The sequence below is a fragment of the Procambarus clarkii genome, chromosome 20, assembly GCF_040958095.1.
Source record: "Procambarus clarkii isolate CNS0578487 chromosome 20, FALCON_Pclarkii_2.0, whole genome shotgun sequence".
Taxonomy (NCBI): Eukaryota; Metazoa; Arthropoda; class Malacostraca; order Decapoda; family Cambaridae; genus Procambarus; species Procambarus clarkii.
This window is the reverse complement of record NC_091169.1, coordinates 9,727,035-9,747,085: the sequence shown is the minus strand read 5'-3', so window position 1 is coordinate 9,747,085 and position 20,051 is coordinate 9,727,035. Positions and strand designations below refer to the sequence as shown.

At 42.6% G+C, this 20,051-nt stretch overlaps 1 protein-coding gene across 1 annotated transcript in view; it reads left to right on the top strand.

Moving 5' to 3' along the window:
* LOC138366687 (uncharacterized) overlaps nucleotides 1–18,723 on the top strand; it is a 33,037-nt gene extending 14,314 nt beyond the window's left edge. The window contains exons 2-5 of the mRNA XM_069327955.1: nucleotides 17,040–17,467; nucleotides 17,645–17,877; nucleotides 17,963–18,162; nucleotides 18,283–18,723. Coding sequence (XP_069184056.1) covers nucleotides 17,040–17,467; nucleotides 17,645–17,877; nucleotides 17,963–18,162; nucleotides 18,283–18,723 — 1,302 coding nt within the window. The remainder of the gene's footprint in view (nucleotides 1–17,039; nucleotides 17,468–17,644; nucleotides 17,878–17,962; nucleotides 18,163–18,282) is intronic.
* Nucleotides 18,724–20,051: the final 1,328 nt, after the last annotated feature.

Below are 20,051 nucleotides of genomic sequence, written 5' to 3'. Positions count from 1 at the left end.
GCGTCGACATGAAGGACGAAAGGCTTGGTGATATCTTTCGCGAAGGTGGACTTGCCCAGGTTGATGGTGAGGCCGGCTGTCAGGAGCTTGGCGAACAGACGTCGCAGCTGGAGCAGATGTTCACTCCAGGTGTTGGATGCTACGACGATATCATCCAAGTAGGCGTATGTGTTATCCAAGCCCTGGATGACACGGTTGACAGCTCTCTGAAAGGTGGCCGGGGCATTACATAGTCCGAAAGGAAGGCGTTCATATCTGAAAAGGCCAAAAGGAGTGATAAAGGCAGATATTTCTTTAGCTCGCTCCGTTAAACACACTTGATAGTACCCCTTCAGCAAGTCCACTTGGGACAAGTACTGGGCATTACCAATGGCATCAAGAATGTCATCTATCCTTGGCAAGGGGTATGCATCCTTGACAGTTACGTTATTCAGCTTACGATAGTCAGTACATAGCCTCACCTTACCTTGGGGTTTGGGCACCAAGATACAGGATGAGGCCCAGGGGGACTCACAAGGTGTAGCCAGTCCATGATCCAAGAGGTACTGCACCTCAGCACGCATGACTTCCTTCTTGCTAGGGCTGATTCGGTAGAAGGGTTGACGAATCGGCCGGGTGTCGGGGAGCAGTTGGATGTCGTGCTGGGTAACATTACACTCTTGGGGGTCATCTCGGAACAACTCCTGATGTTCTCTGAAGATCTTGATGAGAGGTGCACTATGATTATCCTGAAAGTAGTTGGGAAGATCATTAAGGATTTCTGAATTAGAAAGCGCTGACTCCTTGCCAGTGCTTTCGGGAGGAGAAGCAGGGAAGGTCTCACTGTGGATGTATGGTTCTGTAAAAGTAGAATAGTTTAACATGACAGTGGGAGGAGTACCATTATATAGCTTCAGGAGGTTGACGTGGCCACAGCTGGGTCTTCTGCCGCCTACCTGGAGTCTCTAGAACGTAGTTATGGTTGTTTCTGCACTCCTTGATGCGGTAGGGTCCTGAAAACCTGTTTTGTAAAGGAGAACCTGGGATAGGGAAGTACGCTAGCACGAAGTCTCCCGGCTTAAATTTTCTTACTTTGCTGGTCTGGTCGTAATGAGTCTTCATCCTCTCCTGTGCTTTCAATAGATTTATCATGGGCAAAACTGTGGACTCTCTCTAGAATGTGTTGAAGGTTTTGAAGAAACTGGGGCACATTCTGATGCTCACTGAAGGTGGCATCTCGTAGAGAGTCTTTGAAAGCCTTGAGGGGAGTACGGCACTTACGGCCGTAGAGCATCTCATAAGGAGATACTCCTAGGGACTCATTAAGAAGACTTCTATAAATGTGCATAAGCAGATCAATTTGCTTATCCCAATCCTTAGAGGTTTCACTACAAAACTTTTTCAGGAGTGCTTTGATAGTCTGATGACTACGCTCAAGAGAACCCTGTGAAGCAGGATGATAGGGGCTGGACAATACCTGTTTGATGTTGAACTCCTCCAGTGTCCTTTTGAAGAGATCACTGGTGAAGTTGGTACCACAGTCGCTCTGAATCTCCCTGGGAAAATCCATACTGGGTGAAGATCTTCAATAAATGCTTCACAACCGTAGCAGCCGTAATGTTCTTCACTGGAACTGCTATGGGGAATCTGGTGGTAGGACACAGGATGGTTAAGATATAGGCGTTACCTGAACTTGTCCGAGGTAAAGGACCAACACAGTCTATAATAAGTCTGTGGAAAGGTTCCGCAGGCACCTGTATGGGAATCAGTGGCGCTCTGGGAATAGAGATGTTCGGTTTACCTGCCATCTGACATGTATGACACTGTTTTACGTACTGTTTGACGCTATTTACCATACCTGGCCAGTAGTAGTCTTGACGAATTCCATGGTAAGTCTTGTTGAATCCGTAGTGGGAGAGTGCTCCGTGGGCCAGGTGTAGAATAGTGGGCCGCAGGCTGGCAGGAATCACAAGTTGTTCGATGTTGGCCCAATCGTCCTCCTCCTTCAGTTTACTGGGTCTATATCTGCGGTAGAGCAAGTCGTTCTCTAGGAAGAACCCAGGAATACTGTCGGGTTGAGTCTCAGCCTGGAAAAATAATGGTGTTAAGGTAAGATCTTCCCTCTGCAACTTACGGAACTCCAACTTGGTCAGATTCGGGGGTAGTTTCTGAGGGTCTTGAGGGACAGCGGTAGCAGTAGAGTCAGCTGGCTGTGGTCGTGCGGCTTGTGCACGGGTGGTCACTAGAACCGGAGGAGAAACTTCATCACTCTCTTGAACCTTTGCTGGAACATACTCGAATATAGGGTTATTGGCACAGAGGTACACACCTGGGGTTTGTCCATGACGATCAGGTTGGTCGGTTGCAGGTCTTCTGCCAAGTCGTTGCCTAGGAGAAGTTGCACTCCAGGCATGGGAAAAGGCTTTTCCCTGACGGCGACTTGGACTTCTCCGTTCACGAAGGGACAATCCAGGTGGACTCTGGCGAGAGGATAAGGAGTGGTAGCAGTGAGGTCAGTGATGAAGACAGTTTCTCCGGTGTAGGCGATGTTGGGCACAGCCGACTTCAAGATGATCGATTGAAGAGCCGCTGTGTCCCTCAAGATCTTCAATTTGAAACGTCCCTCCGGATTTGAACCGTTGGCAGAGACAGTTCCAGTATACAGGTGGTTACTGAAAAGAGAAAGATCATTAACATGAACACCAACATTCATCACAGGCTTACCGGACTTAGGAGGAGTTGGTTTGGGTTTTTGCGTGTCAGTGGTTCCTTTGTATTGAGACTTACCACACTTATCTATGGTATGTCCATAGAGTCTACAATACTTGCAGTACAATTGCGAGCCAGCTTGATCGGTACTCACTTTCTCGTAACTGTACCACGACTTCTTACTGGAGGATGGTTCTGGTGTCAGCCGGTGGATGAGGCTGTAAGTGTCAGCCGACTTAGCACACTTCAGGTAGTCGGTTTCTTCTTTATCTGCTAAATATAGACGGACAGGAGGCGGCACACGCCTCAAGAATTCTTCAACTAGCATCAGGTTGACGAGTTCTGTAAAAGTAGAGACATGTGCTGCTTCCAGCCATTTCATAAAATATCTCCGTTTTGTGTTAGCAAACTCGAGAAAGGTAGTGGTACTTGCCTTCAGGTGGTCACGGAATTTCCTTCGATAACTTTCGGTGGAGAGAAGGTAGGCGTCCAACACTGCTTGTTTCAGAGTCTGGTAGTCATTCTCAGACGCCAAAGTACTGAGTGTGACTGCAGCTCTACCTGTAAGATGTACTCTGAGAAGTGTGGCCCATTGGTCGGCAGGCCAACTGAGTTGATTAGCAAGGGTTTCAAAGGTGGTAAAAAACACGTCAACTTCTGCTTCTACAAATGATGGCATTAACTTACTTGCATGTGATATATTAAAACTGACGGGAAGATTGGCAGTAGCTTGCTGGCGTTGAGCGAGGTGTGAAGTTTCCAACGCGAATTCTCGTTGACGACACTCTATAGCCAGAGTCGCTTGTTGCTTGTCATGTTCGTGTTGCATCTCCAACTCGCGTCGTTTTGTTTCAAGCTGTACTCGTTCCCGCTCACGGAGTATTGCAACCTCACGTTCCTGAGGGGAGTTCACGTTCTTGTTCTTCCTTCCGAGGCAGCTCACGTTCTTGTTCTTCCCTTCGTATGGCAGCTGCTTCTCTTTGCTGCTCACGTTCAATCTTGGCCAGCTCTAGTTTGAGTTTCATCGTTGCCAAATCAGTTTTATCTGCAATATAGTAAGTTTCATGAGTTTCAGAGTCTATCTTACCTTGCTCTAAGAAGTGATCCAGTAACAGGTTGTGTAGTCATTTTTGTTGGCTTGGTAGGGAACTTCTAGTTGATACTCATGTGCAAGAGTTTGTAATTCAGTCCTCTTGGCACGACTTAAAGTCCCTATTTCACCTGCTGGATCTGCACGGAAAGCTTGGAGACGAAACATGGTGAAATTAGCAAATAAATGTACAACGAATATACCGTTGTGATATAGTGAATGTCAGAAACAGGACAACGTGGCAACTGGTACCTATCCTGTGGAATCTTTAACAATTAAAGTTAAGTACAAGATGTTAAATGATTAATTTAAATCAAGGTCGCAGGAAATCTTGTACCCGGTACTCATGTAAGAGGATAAGGGCAAGAAAATCCTACTAAACAAGTGAAACTGAGTTTCTAAAACAAATGAAACAGTTAATTGCCTCAAAAGTAAAATTGGTAGTCCAAGGATGTAGGCATACCTTGCCGAGTCTCTATAGGACATAAGCAAGTTTTCCCACTGAAATTAATATGATACTTACAGAATTAGCGAACTTTTGTGCTCTGAAAAAGAAAGCTAATTCCCTACCATATGTATGTATCATCATCTGACTGACGTGTAGGGGTGCGAGGTGTCAACTGGTGACGAGAACTGCTGCTGAGGTCCCAATTCAGCAACTAAAGTTCGTGCTAGAGGAACTATGGCCCTCTTTATCCTCCTACAGTCAGATTGCAGAAGATTAGGTGCACTTGACCCGGGGGCAGACCACAGTACCAGGGTACCAATATGATGATCTGTCGAAAATATGAGAAATATCCAAGGGACAAAAGATGGTAAACACGAGTAATAACACGGAGGGAGAGATGACCAATTAAGAGTATGACTGAGGCCTACAGTCACCACGTAATCCAAAGTTGTCTCACCTTCACCATATGCTACTCTCGGAATGCACAATACACACAGCACCATATAAAAATGAAATTGAATATGAAAAATAGTAAAAGCTACGTTACCAAAGCCAAATACGCTTACCATAAATTACTACTTGGCACCAGTACCTGAGTGAAGCTCCTAGGGCAGGCCCCCACTTTATGTGACGGTAACGCGTTGGTGTTCGGCTGTTTCAAAAGCTAGGGGTATGGCCTCGTCACACAAAAGAAAAAAAAGAAAAAGCTGGAACTTTCGTCTGTGGTAAGGTAATGGGAAGACACACAAAACACAAGTAAATTTAACAATGAAATTTTAATTACGTTAGAAAAGCAAAACATGAATAAAATTGGACATAAAAATTGTAACATAAATCAATCAAACAAAATAATAAGAATAATCACTGGCAAATGAAAAGTTACGTTAATACAAGTGATAATAGTAAATATATTAGTGCAGGAATATTGGCTTCAAGCTGCCACCTCCCTTAGTACACGTAAGCCAAGGCTTAGTCTACCAATGAGACGTGTTAACTTGTGGAAGCATGATATTCTGCCTCCCAGGTCGCGGTGGCTCAGACATCAGCTCGTGTGGCGGGTGGAGGAGCAGGTGCGACGGGCCAGCCAATCAGCGACAAGCAGTTTGCCGGTTTGAGTGGCGGAGGTGGAGCAGGTGTCCCGGTTGGATACGTTTTGCTCTGGGCAAAACTTGTTGTTGTACTTGTTGGATATATCTTCTATATTAGTTGTTTCTGGGACGTAGTTTGGAGGGAAGAGCAGGCTCAATCTCTCTTGAAAGAGATTATCGTCACAATATATATATATATATATATATATTTCTCCAAGGTTGGCTTGGTTTGCCGCCTCCTCATTTAGTGCAGGAGTTTCTCCTTGTTCTATTGTGAAGACCTCCTGGAATCTCTTGTTGAGTTCTTAACACACCTCCTTGTCATTCTCTGTGTATCTGTTCTCCCCTTTTGTCAGTCATCACTTGCTGCTGTTTTCCTCCTAGGTAGGAGACAGGTGTGTGTTTCCTAGAGGTTAGGAGGCAGATGTGTAGTTTGGAGAGGTATGAGGCAGATGTGTAGTTGTGAGAAGTAGACAGTAGTGCAGTTGTGAGAGCCAGAAGACAGATGTGTGAGTGAGGGAGGACTAACCAGTGACGATTAATATATATATATATATATATATATATATATATATATATATATATATATATATATACATTATATATACATATATATTTTCCCGTTACCTAATGTCCCGCAACTCTCATGAACCTGTCGGTCGCCCAGACGGAATCACGGTGAACCCCTGGAAGAATGGTAGACAGTTGGTGTGAAGCTACACTTGCGTTTCAACTTTAGCCAATACCTATGTTGACTTCAGTGCTACACAAGCAGGAGGAGCTGCCAATCACCGGGAAGCGGCCAAGTCACGTAAATACAGAGACCTTGAGCACCACTACAATTTTGTCCCCATTGCCTCAGAGACACTTGGTGCCTGGGGTAAAAGTGCTACTAGCTTTTTGAAGGAGTTGGAGTCTAAGCTAATCGAAACAACTAGAGACCCTAGAGCTGCCAGTTTTCTTTTTCAGCGCCTTAGTGTGGCAATCCAGAGAGGAAATGCTCACTGCATCCATGGTTCCTGCCCGCCAATTGAGGAGCTGGAGAAGCTGTTCAACTTGTGACAAGCAGCCTTGTACCCTGCATGTAATCAATATTGTAACTTATTTTGTGTAATGACATTTTCAAATAAAGTTAGATAAATATACACACATACCAAAAGAATAGGGGTGGTAGGAGAAGAAAATATCAAAGTGTTCAGTGAGGATCCACAAGGTCTTCTCTGAGTACTCTTTATTTTCTTCTCCGAGGCTATATGGGTCCCTACACTTGCACCAGAGGTGGTACCCCTTCTAGGTTTTAAAAAAAAATATATATATATATATATATATTTATATATAATATAATATAATATAATATAATATATTATATTAAACTTGTATCGATGTCAACCGCCCCCCCCCCACTCCCCCAAGTCATATTACTGACCCTCTCTAGGATACAACCCCATAAAAATTGCCTAAATCTGGGGAACCGACATGTACTGCTAGGTGAACAGAGGCATTAGGTTAGGGGAGAAGTGTCTAGTCATTTCCAACCCGGGATCCCCGATTCTGAGTCGAGAACGGAACCATCTGTACTGCGAGACCTTGAATGATAAATAACGAGTGTTGTACCACCATTATACTTCCTCAGGCAAGTCTCAATGACTACTAAGATGGACCAACCCTATTAACAAAACCCGGTGTGCAGTTGGGTGAGGTTGGCAACACGTGTGTAGCTGGGAGACGTAGGAAGCAGATGAGTAATTGGCAGAGGAAGGAGGCAGATGTGTAGTTGGGAGAGGTGTAAGGCAAATGTGTAGTTGTGAGAGGAAGGAGGCAGATGTGTAGTTGTGAGAGGTAGGAGGCAGATGTGTAGTTGTGAGAGGTAGCAGGCAGATGTGTAGTTGTGAGAGGTAGGAGGCAGATGTGTAGTTGTGAGAGGTAGCAGGCAGATGTGTAGTTGTGAGAGGTAGGAGGCAGATGTGTAGTTGTGAGAGGTAGCAGGCAGATGTGTAGTTGTGAGAGGTAGGAGGCAGATGTGTAGTTGTGAGAGGTAGCAGGCAGATGTGTAGTTGTGAGAGGCAGCAGGCAGATGTGTAGTTGTGAGAGGTAGCAGGCAGATGTGTAGTTGTGAGAGGTAGCAGGCAGATGTGTAGTTGGGAGAGTAGGAGGCAGATGTGTAGTTGTGGGAGGTAGCAGGTACATGTGTAGTTGTGAGAGTAGGAGGCAGATGTGAAGTCGGGAGAGGTACTCACCTAATTGTACTCACCTCTTTGTGCTTGCGGTGGTTGAGTTTTAGCTCTTTGGTCCCGCCTCTCAACTGTCAATCAACTGGTGTACAGATTCCAGAGCCTACTGGGCTCTATCATATCTTCATTTGAAACTGTATATGGAGTCAGCCTCCACCACATCACTGCCTAATGCATTCCATTTATTAACTACTCTGATATTGAAAAAAATCTTTCTAACGTCTCTGTGACTCATCTGGGTACTAAGTTTCCACCTGTGTCCCCTTGTTCGTGTCCCACCCGTGCTGAGGAGTTTGTCTTTGTCGACCCTGTCAATTCCCCTGAGAATTGTGTAGATGGTTATCATGTCTCCCCTTACTCTTCTGTTTTCCAGGGATATGAGGTTCAGCTCCTTTAGCCTTTCCTCGTAGCTCATTCCTCTCAGTTCCGGGAAGTGCCTAGTGGGGTACCGCTGAATCTTCTCTAACTTTGTCTTGTGTTTAACTAGGTATGGACTCCAGGCTGGAGCTGCATACTCCAGTATTGGTCTTACATATGTGGTATACAGGATCCTGAACGATTCCCTAAACAAGTTCCTAAAGGCAGTTCTTATGTTGGCCAGTCTAGCATATGCCGCTGATGATATTCCTTTGATGTGGGCCTCTGGGGGACAGGTTCGGTGTGATATCAACCCCCAGATCTCTCTCTCTCTGTTTGACTCATGCAGAATTTCACCTCCCAGATGATACCTTATGTTCAGCCTCCTGCGCCCTTCGCCTAATTTCATTACCTTACACTTTCCTGAGCTGAACTTTAGCAGCCATTTTCTAGACCATTCCTCCAGTTTGTCCAGGTCATCCTTTAGTCTCTGTCTATCTTCATCAGTCTTGATTCTTCTCATAATTTTTGCATCATCAGCAAACATTGAGAGGAACGACAGTCTATACCCTCCGGAAGATCGTTTACATATATTAGAGACAGATGGGTCCAAGTACTGAGCCCTGTGGGACTCCGCTGGTGACATCTCGCTACTCTGATGTCTCCCCCCTCACCGTTACTCGCTGTTTCCTGTAGCTTAAGTACTCCCTTATCCACTGGAGCACCTTTCCTTTTACTAATGCCTGTTGCTCCAACTTTTTTAACAGTCTTTTATGGGGTACTGTGTCAAAGGCTTTTTGGCAGTCCAGGAAAATGCAGTCGGCCCACCCCTTCTCTTTCCTGCCACATTTTTGTTGCCTGGACATAGAATTCTATTACCTGTGAGGCACGATTTACCATCACTGAACCCATGTTGGTGGTGCGTTACCAAGTTATTTCCCTCCAGATGCTCTACGAGCCTTTTCCTCACGATCTTCTCCATCACCTTGCATGGTATACAAGTTAGGGAAACTGGCCAGTGCCTCTTACTTGTCACCCTTTTTGTATATTGGGACTACGTTAGCTGTCTTCCAACTTTCTGGTATGTCTCTTGTTTCCAGTGACCTGTTATACACTATAAAGAGTGGCACACTCAGTGCTTCTGCACCTTCCTTTAGTATCCATGGTGAGATTCTGTCAGGCCCAACAGCCTTTGTCACATCCAGCTCCAACAGACACCTTTTGACCTCATCACTGGTGAGGTCAAATTCCTCCAAGGTTGTTTGGTTTGCCTCCTCCTCATTTAGTGCAGGGGCTTCTCCTTGTTCTATTGTGAAGACCTCCTGGAATCTCTTGTTCAGTTCATCACACCTCCTTGTCATTCTCTGTATATCTGTTCTCCCCTTTTCTCAGTTTCATCACTTGCTCCTTCACTGCTGTTTTCCTCCTAGGAAGGAGGCAGGTGTTTGTTTGCTAGAGGTAGGAGACAGATGTGTTGTTTGGAGAAGTAGGAGGTAGATGTGTAGTTGTGAGAAGTAGACAGTAGGGCAGTTGTGAGATCCAGAAGACAGATGTGTAGTTGTGAGGGAGGACTAACCAGTGACGATTAATATAATAAGTGAACACGTTTCCACACACAAATTTGGGGAAAATTTACCGTATGAACCATTATTTCACACTAGCAAGTGAAGCACCATCAGGGAAGGCCGCCCTGGAGCCCCACTGGTTGCCATAGATGTTCCTTACTGCTAAAATGTTTCCTGGGAACAGTCTCGTCGTGTCCGGCCTCCTCGTTCATTGTTCTCATAATAGGTATTTGGATGACAATAATTCACCAGTCAGCTCTCGATTGTAGAGCCATAAGGATGACTTGTCCTGCTTTTCTTAACTGTGCCCAGATATCCTGTAACTTGTTTTTGGCCAAGCGTTGGTAAACTGTTAAGTTTACACAGTACATAGTTACTCGAGCTCAGCTATGAGTACATGTCACTAAACACATGTGGCACTGCCCCGTTATAACTGGCATGGCATATTTTGTTTTTTTCTTGTCCATGGATGGTTACGAGAGAAGACAGCTTCCGACTCCTGGTAGGAGGATCGAGTCTTTACATTCTCATAGTTCATGTTGAACCTTACCTCTGCTATTTCTTCCCTTATAACACCACTTGCCAATCGGCTTACAACCAGATCCCCCAATAGCTTCTGTGTGTGAACAAGGGCGAACAGGTTAAGGACAAGTGCCCAGTCGACCTTCTCTTCCAGTTACTCAGTGCATTGACAAGGAAGGTGGGTATAGTGCAGATACAGCACTACACCATTGACAAGGAAGGTGGGTATAGTGCAGATACAGCACTACACAAAATCTCTGCGTCAGACAAACACTGATTATCTGTGATAGTCCTCTTTGCCTGGTTAGTAGACTGCCCAATTGGTCGCTCCCGCCTCAACTGGGGGCGTCTGGCGTTCACTCGGCTTATCTAAAAGCCGCTCCTGCTATAAAACCTCGGGCGGGTGGATGTGTTTGGGCTTTTCTAAGCAGTTGTTGTGGCGCAGTGGCAAAACACTCGGCTCGGTGCTTCGCGAGCACTTTGGTCTGGGTTCGTATCCTGGCCGGGAAGGAATGGCTGGGCGCCCATCCTTAACTGTAGCTCTGTTCACCCAGCAGTGAATAGGTACCTGGGGCCCAGATTCACGAAAGCACTTACGCAAGCACTTACGAACCAGTACATCTTTTCTCAATCTTTGGAGGCTTTATTTCCAATTATTAAACAGTTAATGAGCTCCGAAGCATCAGGAGGCTGTTTATAACAATAACAACAGTTGAATGGGAAGTTTTCATGCTTTTAAACTGTTTAATAAATGCAACCAAAGCCGTCAAAGATTGAGAAAAGATGTACACGTTCGTAAGTGCTAGCGAAAGTGCTTTCGTGAATCTGGCCCTTGGTTGTTAAACGATTTGGCGGGTCATATTCTGGGGAAAATTAGGATTAAGGACTTGCCCGAGACGCTCTGCGTGATAGTAGTGGCTTTACAAGAATGTGAGAACTCTTATATAAATTAATAAATAAATAAATCGCTACGTCTCTCTCGAGTACGGACTCAGAGAGTCCGACGAAATTGAAAATTCGTTGTACAGCCACTACGCTCATCCATTCCAACTCGCCCAGGCACTGTGCCTATTCAACCTGTCATTTCCAATGATACATCGCATTTTGACGTCAAAATCCCCAAACGTACTAAAAAAAGAGGTAATATAAATCATAGCGGCTCGATCACAAACATTCAGGTTTAATGTATGTGGATCCACAGGTTAAACTAGGCTAGGTCAGAGGGCTTTAGTACACCATTTTCTGTTCGTTGTGGCAGCTCCAGAGGACAGGTTAGCTTATTGGCTACGGCCACCTGCCTTTCGAACATGTCTCTCCCTATTAGCTTGATTATCACACGTCGTTCACCATCAAGCTCCTGACTGGAGAAAAATTGTAACTGTCCTCCACATTGTACCTAAAGTTGTCTTGCAAGTGACAGCAAATATAATGAAGGCAATCATCCAGGCACGACCTCCTGCCATGCTACACACCACAATGACATATTTAGTAACCAATCCTGCAAGGATGGATATATATATATATATATATATATATATATATATATATATATATATGCGAACAAGCCTGAATGGTCCCCAGGACTATATGCGAATGAAAACTCACACCCCAGAAGTGACTCGAACCCATACTCCCAGAAGCAAAGCAACTGGTAACTACAGGGCGCCTTAATCCGCTTGACCATCACGGCCGTCAAAAGGAAGTGATAGCCGAGGCTATTTGAGCCACTTCCCCGACGGCAACTCGGATGGTAATCTTGGGCATAGCATTTCACCAAATCACCTCATTCTTTGGGGCACACGTGAGGAACACAAATGCGAACAAGCCTGAATGGTCCCCAGGACTATATGCGAATGAAAACTCACACCCCAGAAGTGACTCGAACCCATACTCCCAGAAGCAAAGCAACTGGTAACTACAGGGCGCCTTAATCCGCTTGACCATCACGGCCGTCAAAAGGAAGTGATAGCCGAGGCTATTTCCATTCAGGCTTGTTCGCATTTGTGTTCCTCACGTGTGCCCCAAAGAATGAGGTGATTTGGTGAAATGCTATGCCCAAGATTACCATCCGAGTTGCCGTCGGGGAAGTGGCTCAAATAGCCTCGGCTATCACTTCCTTTTGACGGCCGTGATGGTCAAGCGGATTAAGGCGCCCTGTAGTTACCAGTTGCTTTGCTTCTGGGAGTATGGGTTCGAGTCACTTCTGGGGTGTGAGTTTTCATTTTCATATATATATATATATATATATATATATATATATATATATATATTATATATATATATATATATATATATATATATATTATATATATATATATATATATATCTATATATATATATATATATATATATATATATAATATATATATATATATATATATATATGTCGTACCTAGTAGCCAGAACTCACTTCTCAGCCTACTATGCAAGGCCCGATTTCCCTAATAAGCAATGTTTTCATGAATTAATTGTTTTTCGACTACCTAACCTACCTAACCTAACCTAACCTAACTTTTTTGGCTGCTTAACCTAACCTAACCTATAAAGATAGGTTAGGTTAGGTAGGGTTGGTTAGGTTCGGTCATATATCTACGCTAATTTTAACTCCAATAAAAATAAATTGACCTCATACATAATGAAATGGATAGCTTTATCATTTCCTAAGAAAAAAATTAGAGAAAATATATTATTTCAGGAAAACTTGGCTTATTAGGCAAATCGGGCCTTGCATAGTAGGCTGACAAGTGCGTTCTGGCTACTAGGTACGACATATATATATATATATATATTATATATATATATATATATATATATATATATATATATATATGTCGTACCTAGTAGCCAGAACGCACTTATCAGCCTACAATGCAAGGCCCGATTTGCCTAATAAGCCAAGTTTTCATGAATTAATATGTTTTCTCTAGTTTTTTTCTTACGAAATGATAAAGCTACCCATTTCATTATGTATGAGGTCAATTTTTTTTTAATGGAGTTAAAATTAACGTAGATATATGACCGAACCTAACCAACCCTACCTAACCTAACCTAACCTATCTTCATAGGTTACGTTCGGTTAGGTAGCAGAAAAAGTTAGGTTAGGTTAGGTTAGGTAGGTTAGGTAGTCGAAAAAACATTAATTCATGAAAACTTGGCTTATTAGGCAAATCGGGCCTTGAATAGTAGGCTGATAAGTACGTTCTGGCTATTAGGTACGACATATATATATATATATATATATATATATATATATATATATATATATATATATATATATATATATATATATATATATATATATATATATATATATATAATATATATATATATATATATTAGTATATTTTGGTAGCAGTCTTTCCTGTAGACATATATTATTAAATATGACCGAAAAAGTAAGATTAATAATTCTAACACGAATTTTCTCAATCTTTCGTACATTTCTTTTCACTGTTGGAGGTAATTCAAAAATCAATTCTCCAAAATTCATTTTTATTTCTAGTCTGACGCGACACTTGAGCGCGTTTCGTAAAACTTATTACATTTTCAAAGACTTTAGTTAACACATACACAACTGAATAGAACTTACACATCTCCGATTTTGTTTATATCTATATTTGAGTGAGGTGGATGGGGTGAGGTGGTATTTAATAAGGTATTAATTTCATCAACACAAGCCAGAACATGAAACAATGGGTATTGAATAGAAGTGATTGTAGAAAGCCTATTGGTCCATATTTCTTGATGCTTCTATATTGGAGCGGAGTCTTGAGGTGGGTAGAATATAGTTGTGCATTAATTGGCTGTTGATTGCTGGTGTTGACTTCTTGATGTGTAATGCCTCGCAAACGTCAAGCCGCCTGCTATCGCTGTATCTATCGATGATTTCTGTGTTGTTTACTAGGATTTCTCTGGCGATGGTTTGGTTGTGGGAAGAGATTATATGTTCCTTAATGGAGCCCTGTTGCTTATGCATCATTAAACGCCTAGAAAGAGATGTTGTTGTCTTGCCTATATACTGGGTTTTTTGGAGCTTACAGTCCCCATGAGGGCATTTGAAGGCATAGACGACGTTGGTCTCTTTTAAAGCGTTCTGTTTTGTGTCTGGAGAGTTTCTCATGAGTAGGCTGGCCGTTTTTCTGGTTTTATAGTAAATCGTCAGTTGTATCCTCTGATTTTTGTCTGTAGGGATAACGTTTCTATTAACAATATCTTTCAGGACCCTTTCCTCCGTTTTATGAGCTGTGGAGAAGAAGTTCCTGTAAAATAGTCTGATAGGGGGTATAGGTGTTGTGTTGGTCTTTTGTGTTGGTCTATAGGTGTTGTCTTTTTTTCCACAGCTCATAAAACGGAGGAAAGGGTCCTGAAAGATATTGTTAATAGAAACCTTATCCCTACAGACAAAAATCAGAGGATACAACTGACGATTTACTATAAAACCAGAAAAACGGCCAGCCTACTCATGAGAAACTCTCCAGACACAAAACAGAACGCTTTAAAAGAGACTAACGTCGTCTATGAATTCAAATGCCCTCTTGGGGACTGTAAGCTCCAAAAAACCCAGTATATAGGCAAGACAACAACATCTCTTTCTAGGCGTTTAACGATGCATAAGCAACAGGGCTCCATTAAGGAACATATAATCTTTTCCCACAACCAAACCATCGCCAGAGAAATCCTAGTAAACAATACAGAAATCATCGATAGATACAGCGATAGCAGGCGGCTTGACATTTGCGAGGCATTACACATCAAGAAGTCAACACCAGCAATCAACAGCCAATTAATGCACAACTATATTCTACCCACCTCAAGACTCCGCTCCAATATAGAAGCATCAAGAAATATGGACCAATAGGCTTTCTACAATCACTTCTATTCAATACCCATTGTTTCATGTTCTGGCTTGTGTTGATGAAATTAATACCTTATTAAATACCACCTCACCCCATCCACCTCACTCAAATGTAGATATAAACAAAATCGGAGATGTGTAAGTTCTATTCAGTTGTGTATGTGTTAACTAAAGTCTTTGAAAATGTAATAAGTTTTACGAAACGCGCTCAAGAGTCGCGTCAGACTAGAAATAAAAATGAATTTTGGAGAATTGATTTTTGAATTACCTCCAACAGTGAAAAGAAATGTACGAAAGATTGAGAAAATTCGTGTTAGAATTATTAATCTTACTTTTTCGGTCATATATAATATATATATATATATATAATATATATATATAATATATATATATATATATATATATATATATATATATATATATATATATAATATATATTTATATATATATATGTATATAGATCTAAGTGTGTGTGGTGTGTGTGTGTGTGGTGTGTGTGTGTGTGTGTGTGTACTCACCTAATTGTACTCACCTAATTGTGCTTGCGGGGGTTGAGCTTTGGCTCTTTGGTCCCGCCTCTCAACCGTGTGTGTGTGTGTGTGTGTAATCACCTAATTGTACTCACCTATTTGTGCTTGCGGGGGTTGAGCTCTGGCTCTTTGGTCCCGCCTCTCAACCGTCAATCAACTGGTGTACAGATTCCTGAACCTATTGGGCTCTATCATATCTACATTTGAAACTGTGTATGAGTCAGCCTCCACCACATCACTTCCGAATGCATTCCATTTACTAACTACTCTGACACTGAAAAAGTTCTTTCTAACGTCTCTGTGGCTCATTTGGGTACTCAGCTTCCACCTGTGTCCCCTTGTTCGCGTCCCACCAGTGTTGAATAGTTCATCCTTGTTTACCCGGTCGATTCCCCTGAGGATTTTGTAGGTTGTGATCATGTCCCCCCTTACTCTTCTGTCTTCCAGTGTCGTAAGGTGCATTTCCCGCAGCCTTTCCTCATAACTCATGCCGCTAAGTTCTGGGACTAGTCTAGTAGCATACCTTTGGACTTTTTCCAGCTTCGTCTTGTGCTTGACAAGGTACGGGCTCCATGCTGGGGCCGCATACTCCCGGATTGGTCTTACATATGTGGTGTACAAGATTCTGAATGATTCCTTACACAGGTTCCTGAACGCCGTTCTGATGTTAGCCAGCCTCGCATATGCCGCAGACGTTATTCTCTTTATGTGGGCTTCAGGAGAGATCTGGGAGGTAGCTGTGTGTGTGTGTGTGTGTGTGTGTGTGTGTGTGTGTGTGTGTGTGTGTGTGTGTGTGTGTGTGTGTGTGTGTGTGTGTGTGTGTATATGTGTGTGTGTGTGTGTGTGTGTGTGTGTGTGTGTGTGTGTGTGTGTGTGTGTGTGTGTGTGTATGTGTGTGTGTGTGTGTGTGTGTGTGGTGTGTGTGTGTGTGTGTGTGTGGTGTGTGTGTGTGTGTGTGTGTGTGTATATATGTGTGTGTGTTGTGTGTGTGTGTGTGTGTGTGTGTGTGTGTGTGTGGTGTGTGTGTGTGTGTGTGTGTATGTGTGTGTGTGTGTGTGTGTGTGTTGGTGTAAATCACGAAAAATAAACACGTGATTAAAAATGTGACAGTGTCAGTCCCCGGAAGAAGAAGAGAAACAGGAATTTCCTTAAGTACTTCAGTATATTAATACATCTTCAGAAGGAGTAATTTAGAAGTCAAGTATTGGACATATATAGGCAGGAGAGAAAGGTGGAGTGAGGTGAGGTACAATGACAATTGATTGGGAATTAGGTGGACACAAACATGAGCCGCACAAGAACTGCAGAAGGCCAATTGGCCCATCCGATGCAGCTGCTATTCATACCCACCAACAGGCCCACACATGGATAATAATAGCATAAGATAGTAAATATTTACAATGAATTAGTGAGACAAATGTGTATCAATGATCCTACTCAAATCGCCCTTTAATTGATCTATCAAAAATGGATCTAAGTTATATAAACCACAGCTAATGTTCAAATTACTTTCTTCTGTAATCCGCATCAAAGCAGATTCAATTATGTTCCTGTTAAAAGCTCTTTTACAATTCGTTATTGAAGGAGCCATCTCCCAATCACTTTGGTGAGCATCTCCTGACAGATGAACAAACAAAGCATTAGACAATTGGCCATGTCCTACAGAGTATTTTTGTTGCGAAATTCATAGTGTTCCAGAGCCACTGTGTTAAAGCTAAAGAGTTCCAGAGCCACAGTGTTACAGTTAAAGTAGTCCAGCGGCACAGTGTTCCATCTACAGTGTTCCAGAGCCACATTGTTCCAGGTAAAGTGTTCCAGAGCCACAGTGTTTCAGCTAAAGTGTTCCATAGCCACCGTGTTTCAGCTAAAGTATTTCAGAGCCACAGTGTTTCAGCTAAAGTGTTCCAGAGCCACAGAGTCCCAGCTAAAGTGTTCCAGAGCCACTGTGTTCCAGCTATAGTGTTCCAGAGCCACAGTGTTTCAGCTAAAGTGTTCCAGAGCTACAGACTTCCAGCTAATGTTTTCCAGAGCCACATTGTTCCAGCTAAAGTGTTCCAGAGCCACAGTGTTCCAGCTAAAGTGTTCCAGCTAAAGTATTCCAGAGCCATATTGTTCCAGATAGAGTGTTCCGGAGCCACATTGTTCCAGCTAAAGTATTTCAGAGCCACATTATTCCAGATAGAGTGTTCCAGAGTCCCAGTGTTCCAGAGCCACAGTGTTCCAGAGCCACATTGTTCCAGCTAAAGTGTTCCAGAGTCACAGTGTTCCAGAGCCACAGTGTTCCAGAGCCACATTGTTCCAGCTAAAGTGTTCCAGAGCCACATTGTTCCAGCTAAAGTGTTCCAGAGCCACAGTGTTCCAGCTAAAGTGTTCCAGAGAAACAGTGTTCCAGCTAAAGTGTTCCAGAGCCACAGTGTTGCAGCTAAAGTGTTCCAGAGCCACATTGTTCCAGCTAAAGTGTTCCAGAGCCACATTGTTCGAGCTAAAGTGTTCCAGCGCCACAGTGTTCCAGAGCCACAGTGTTCCAGCTAAAGTGTTCCAGAGCCACATTGTTCCAGGTAAAGTGTTCCAGAGCCACATTGTTCCAGGTAAAGTGTTCCAGAGCCACATTGTTCCAGGTAAAGTGTTCCAGACCCACATTGTTCCAGAGCCACAGTGTTCCAGAGCCACATTGTTCCAGAGCCACATTGTTCCAGGTAAAGAGTTCCAGAGCCACATTTTTCGAGCTAAAGTGTTCCAGCGCCACAGTGTTCCAGAGCCACAGTGTTCCAGAGCCACATTGTTCCAGGTAAAGTGTTCCAGAGCCACATTGTTCCAGGTAAAGTGTTCCAGAGCCACATTGTTCCAGGTAAAGTGTTCCAGAGCCACATTGTTCCAGCTAAAGTGTTCCAGAGCCACATTGTTCCAGGTAAAGTGTTCCAGAGTCACAGTTTTCCAGAGCCACATTGTTCCAGAGCCACAGTGTTCCAGAGCCACAGTGTTCCAGGTAAAGTGTTCCAGAGTCACAGTGTTCCAGAGCCACATTGTTCCAGAGCCACAGTGTTCCAGAGCCACAGTGTTCCAGGTAAAGTGTTCCAGAATTACAGTGTTCCAGAGCCACATTGTTCCAGAGCCACATTGTTCCAGAGCCACATTGTCCCAGTGCCACAGTGTTCCAGCTAAAGTGTTCCAGAGCCACATTATTCCAGATAGAGTGTTCCAGAGCCACAGTGTTCCAGCTAAAGTGTTCCAGGTAAAGTGTTCCAGAGCCACAGTGTTCCAGGTAATGTGTTCCAGAGCCACAGTGTTCCAGAGCCACAGTGTTCCAGAGCCACAGTGTTCCAGAGCCACAGAAGGTGTTAGTAAATAAGGGATCTGGGGAGGGAGTTTCTCACGACCTGTCCCTAGCTGGTCGTATCTCAGTTTTTTATAATTGAGTGAGAGAGTGTAAGTGAGAGTGAGAGTGAGAGCATCTAGTATGGATAGGCTTACGATGAGCCTATCTTAGAGGAAGGGAAAACTCTTAGCCTACTAACAGCAGTCAACATCCGTCAACTTCTTTACCCATTTGTATTAAAAAGCCATGGCGTGAAAACCACTCGCGACGTTTAAGGATCAGGAAAAACATTTAATGACGTTCCAAAAGCTTTACAAACATTTTTAACAAAATCTGAATGCGGAATTTAAAACAAAAACGAGGCAGAATATATTGAGTGGTGGTGCACTGAGAGGGAGTTGCTGGGCAAACTGGGGAGTGTGTAGGAGCCAAAGCGACCATCACATGGCTATCATGTGATGTCAAAGCCGAGCATAGTTGAGCGTGAAGAGGCCAGGGGGCGCGCTCACAGTCAACGCTTTTGTGTAACCTCACAGACAACACTTTATTATTATTATTATTATTATTTATAACCAAACAGTGTCCTATCACGGAGCTTTTTTTCTATAATAATTTAACTGGTTTATGTACCGTTTAAGGAAACTTTCATGTGTAATAAACTAGTCAATACACCATCATTAGGAACTTTTCTCTATATAGACTGACAAGTTATTGTTACATGTAGCGCTTTCCCGTATAACTCATCACGAAAGAGTTCTTATCTAACCTAACTGGGAACTTTTCATCTGTAACTGGAAATGAATGGCTTATCATAACCTTTCACCAATTTCTGTAATATATAATATATATATATATATATATATATATATATATATATATATATATATATATATATATATATATATATATATTATATATATCATATATATATATATATATAATATATATATATATATATAATATATATATATATATATATATATATATTATATATATATATATATATTAAACGATATTTTTTCCCTGAGATGTTATTGAAATCTTTATGCATGTTGAGAGAGAACGCTTAGGTATAACGTCCTTGCAATCATTACAATATAGCTACAGAGTATTTATTTATATTTATATTATTTGTTTTACAGTTGAACTGGTAAGTTTACATCGGAATAAACGTTTGCATAAACACACAAAAAAACATATGTACCTCAGTACAGATTAAAAAGGTTATTGTCCTTAACAGCGTAAACATTTCTGTATAACCTCAGCGTTAAAAGCTTCCTTCAACTACTCAACGATTGTTGACTTTAACAAAAAAAAGTCACATCAAAAGATTTTGTTTAACTTTGCATTGAAAATGTTGC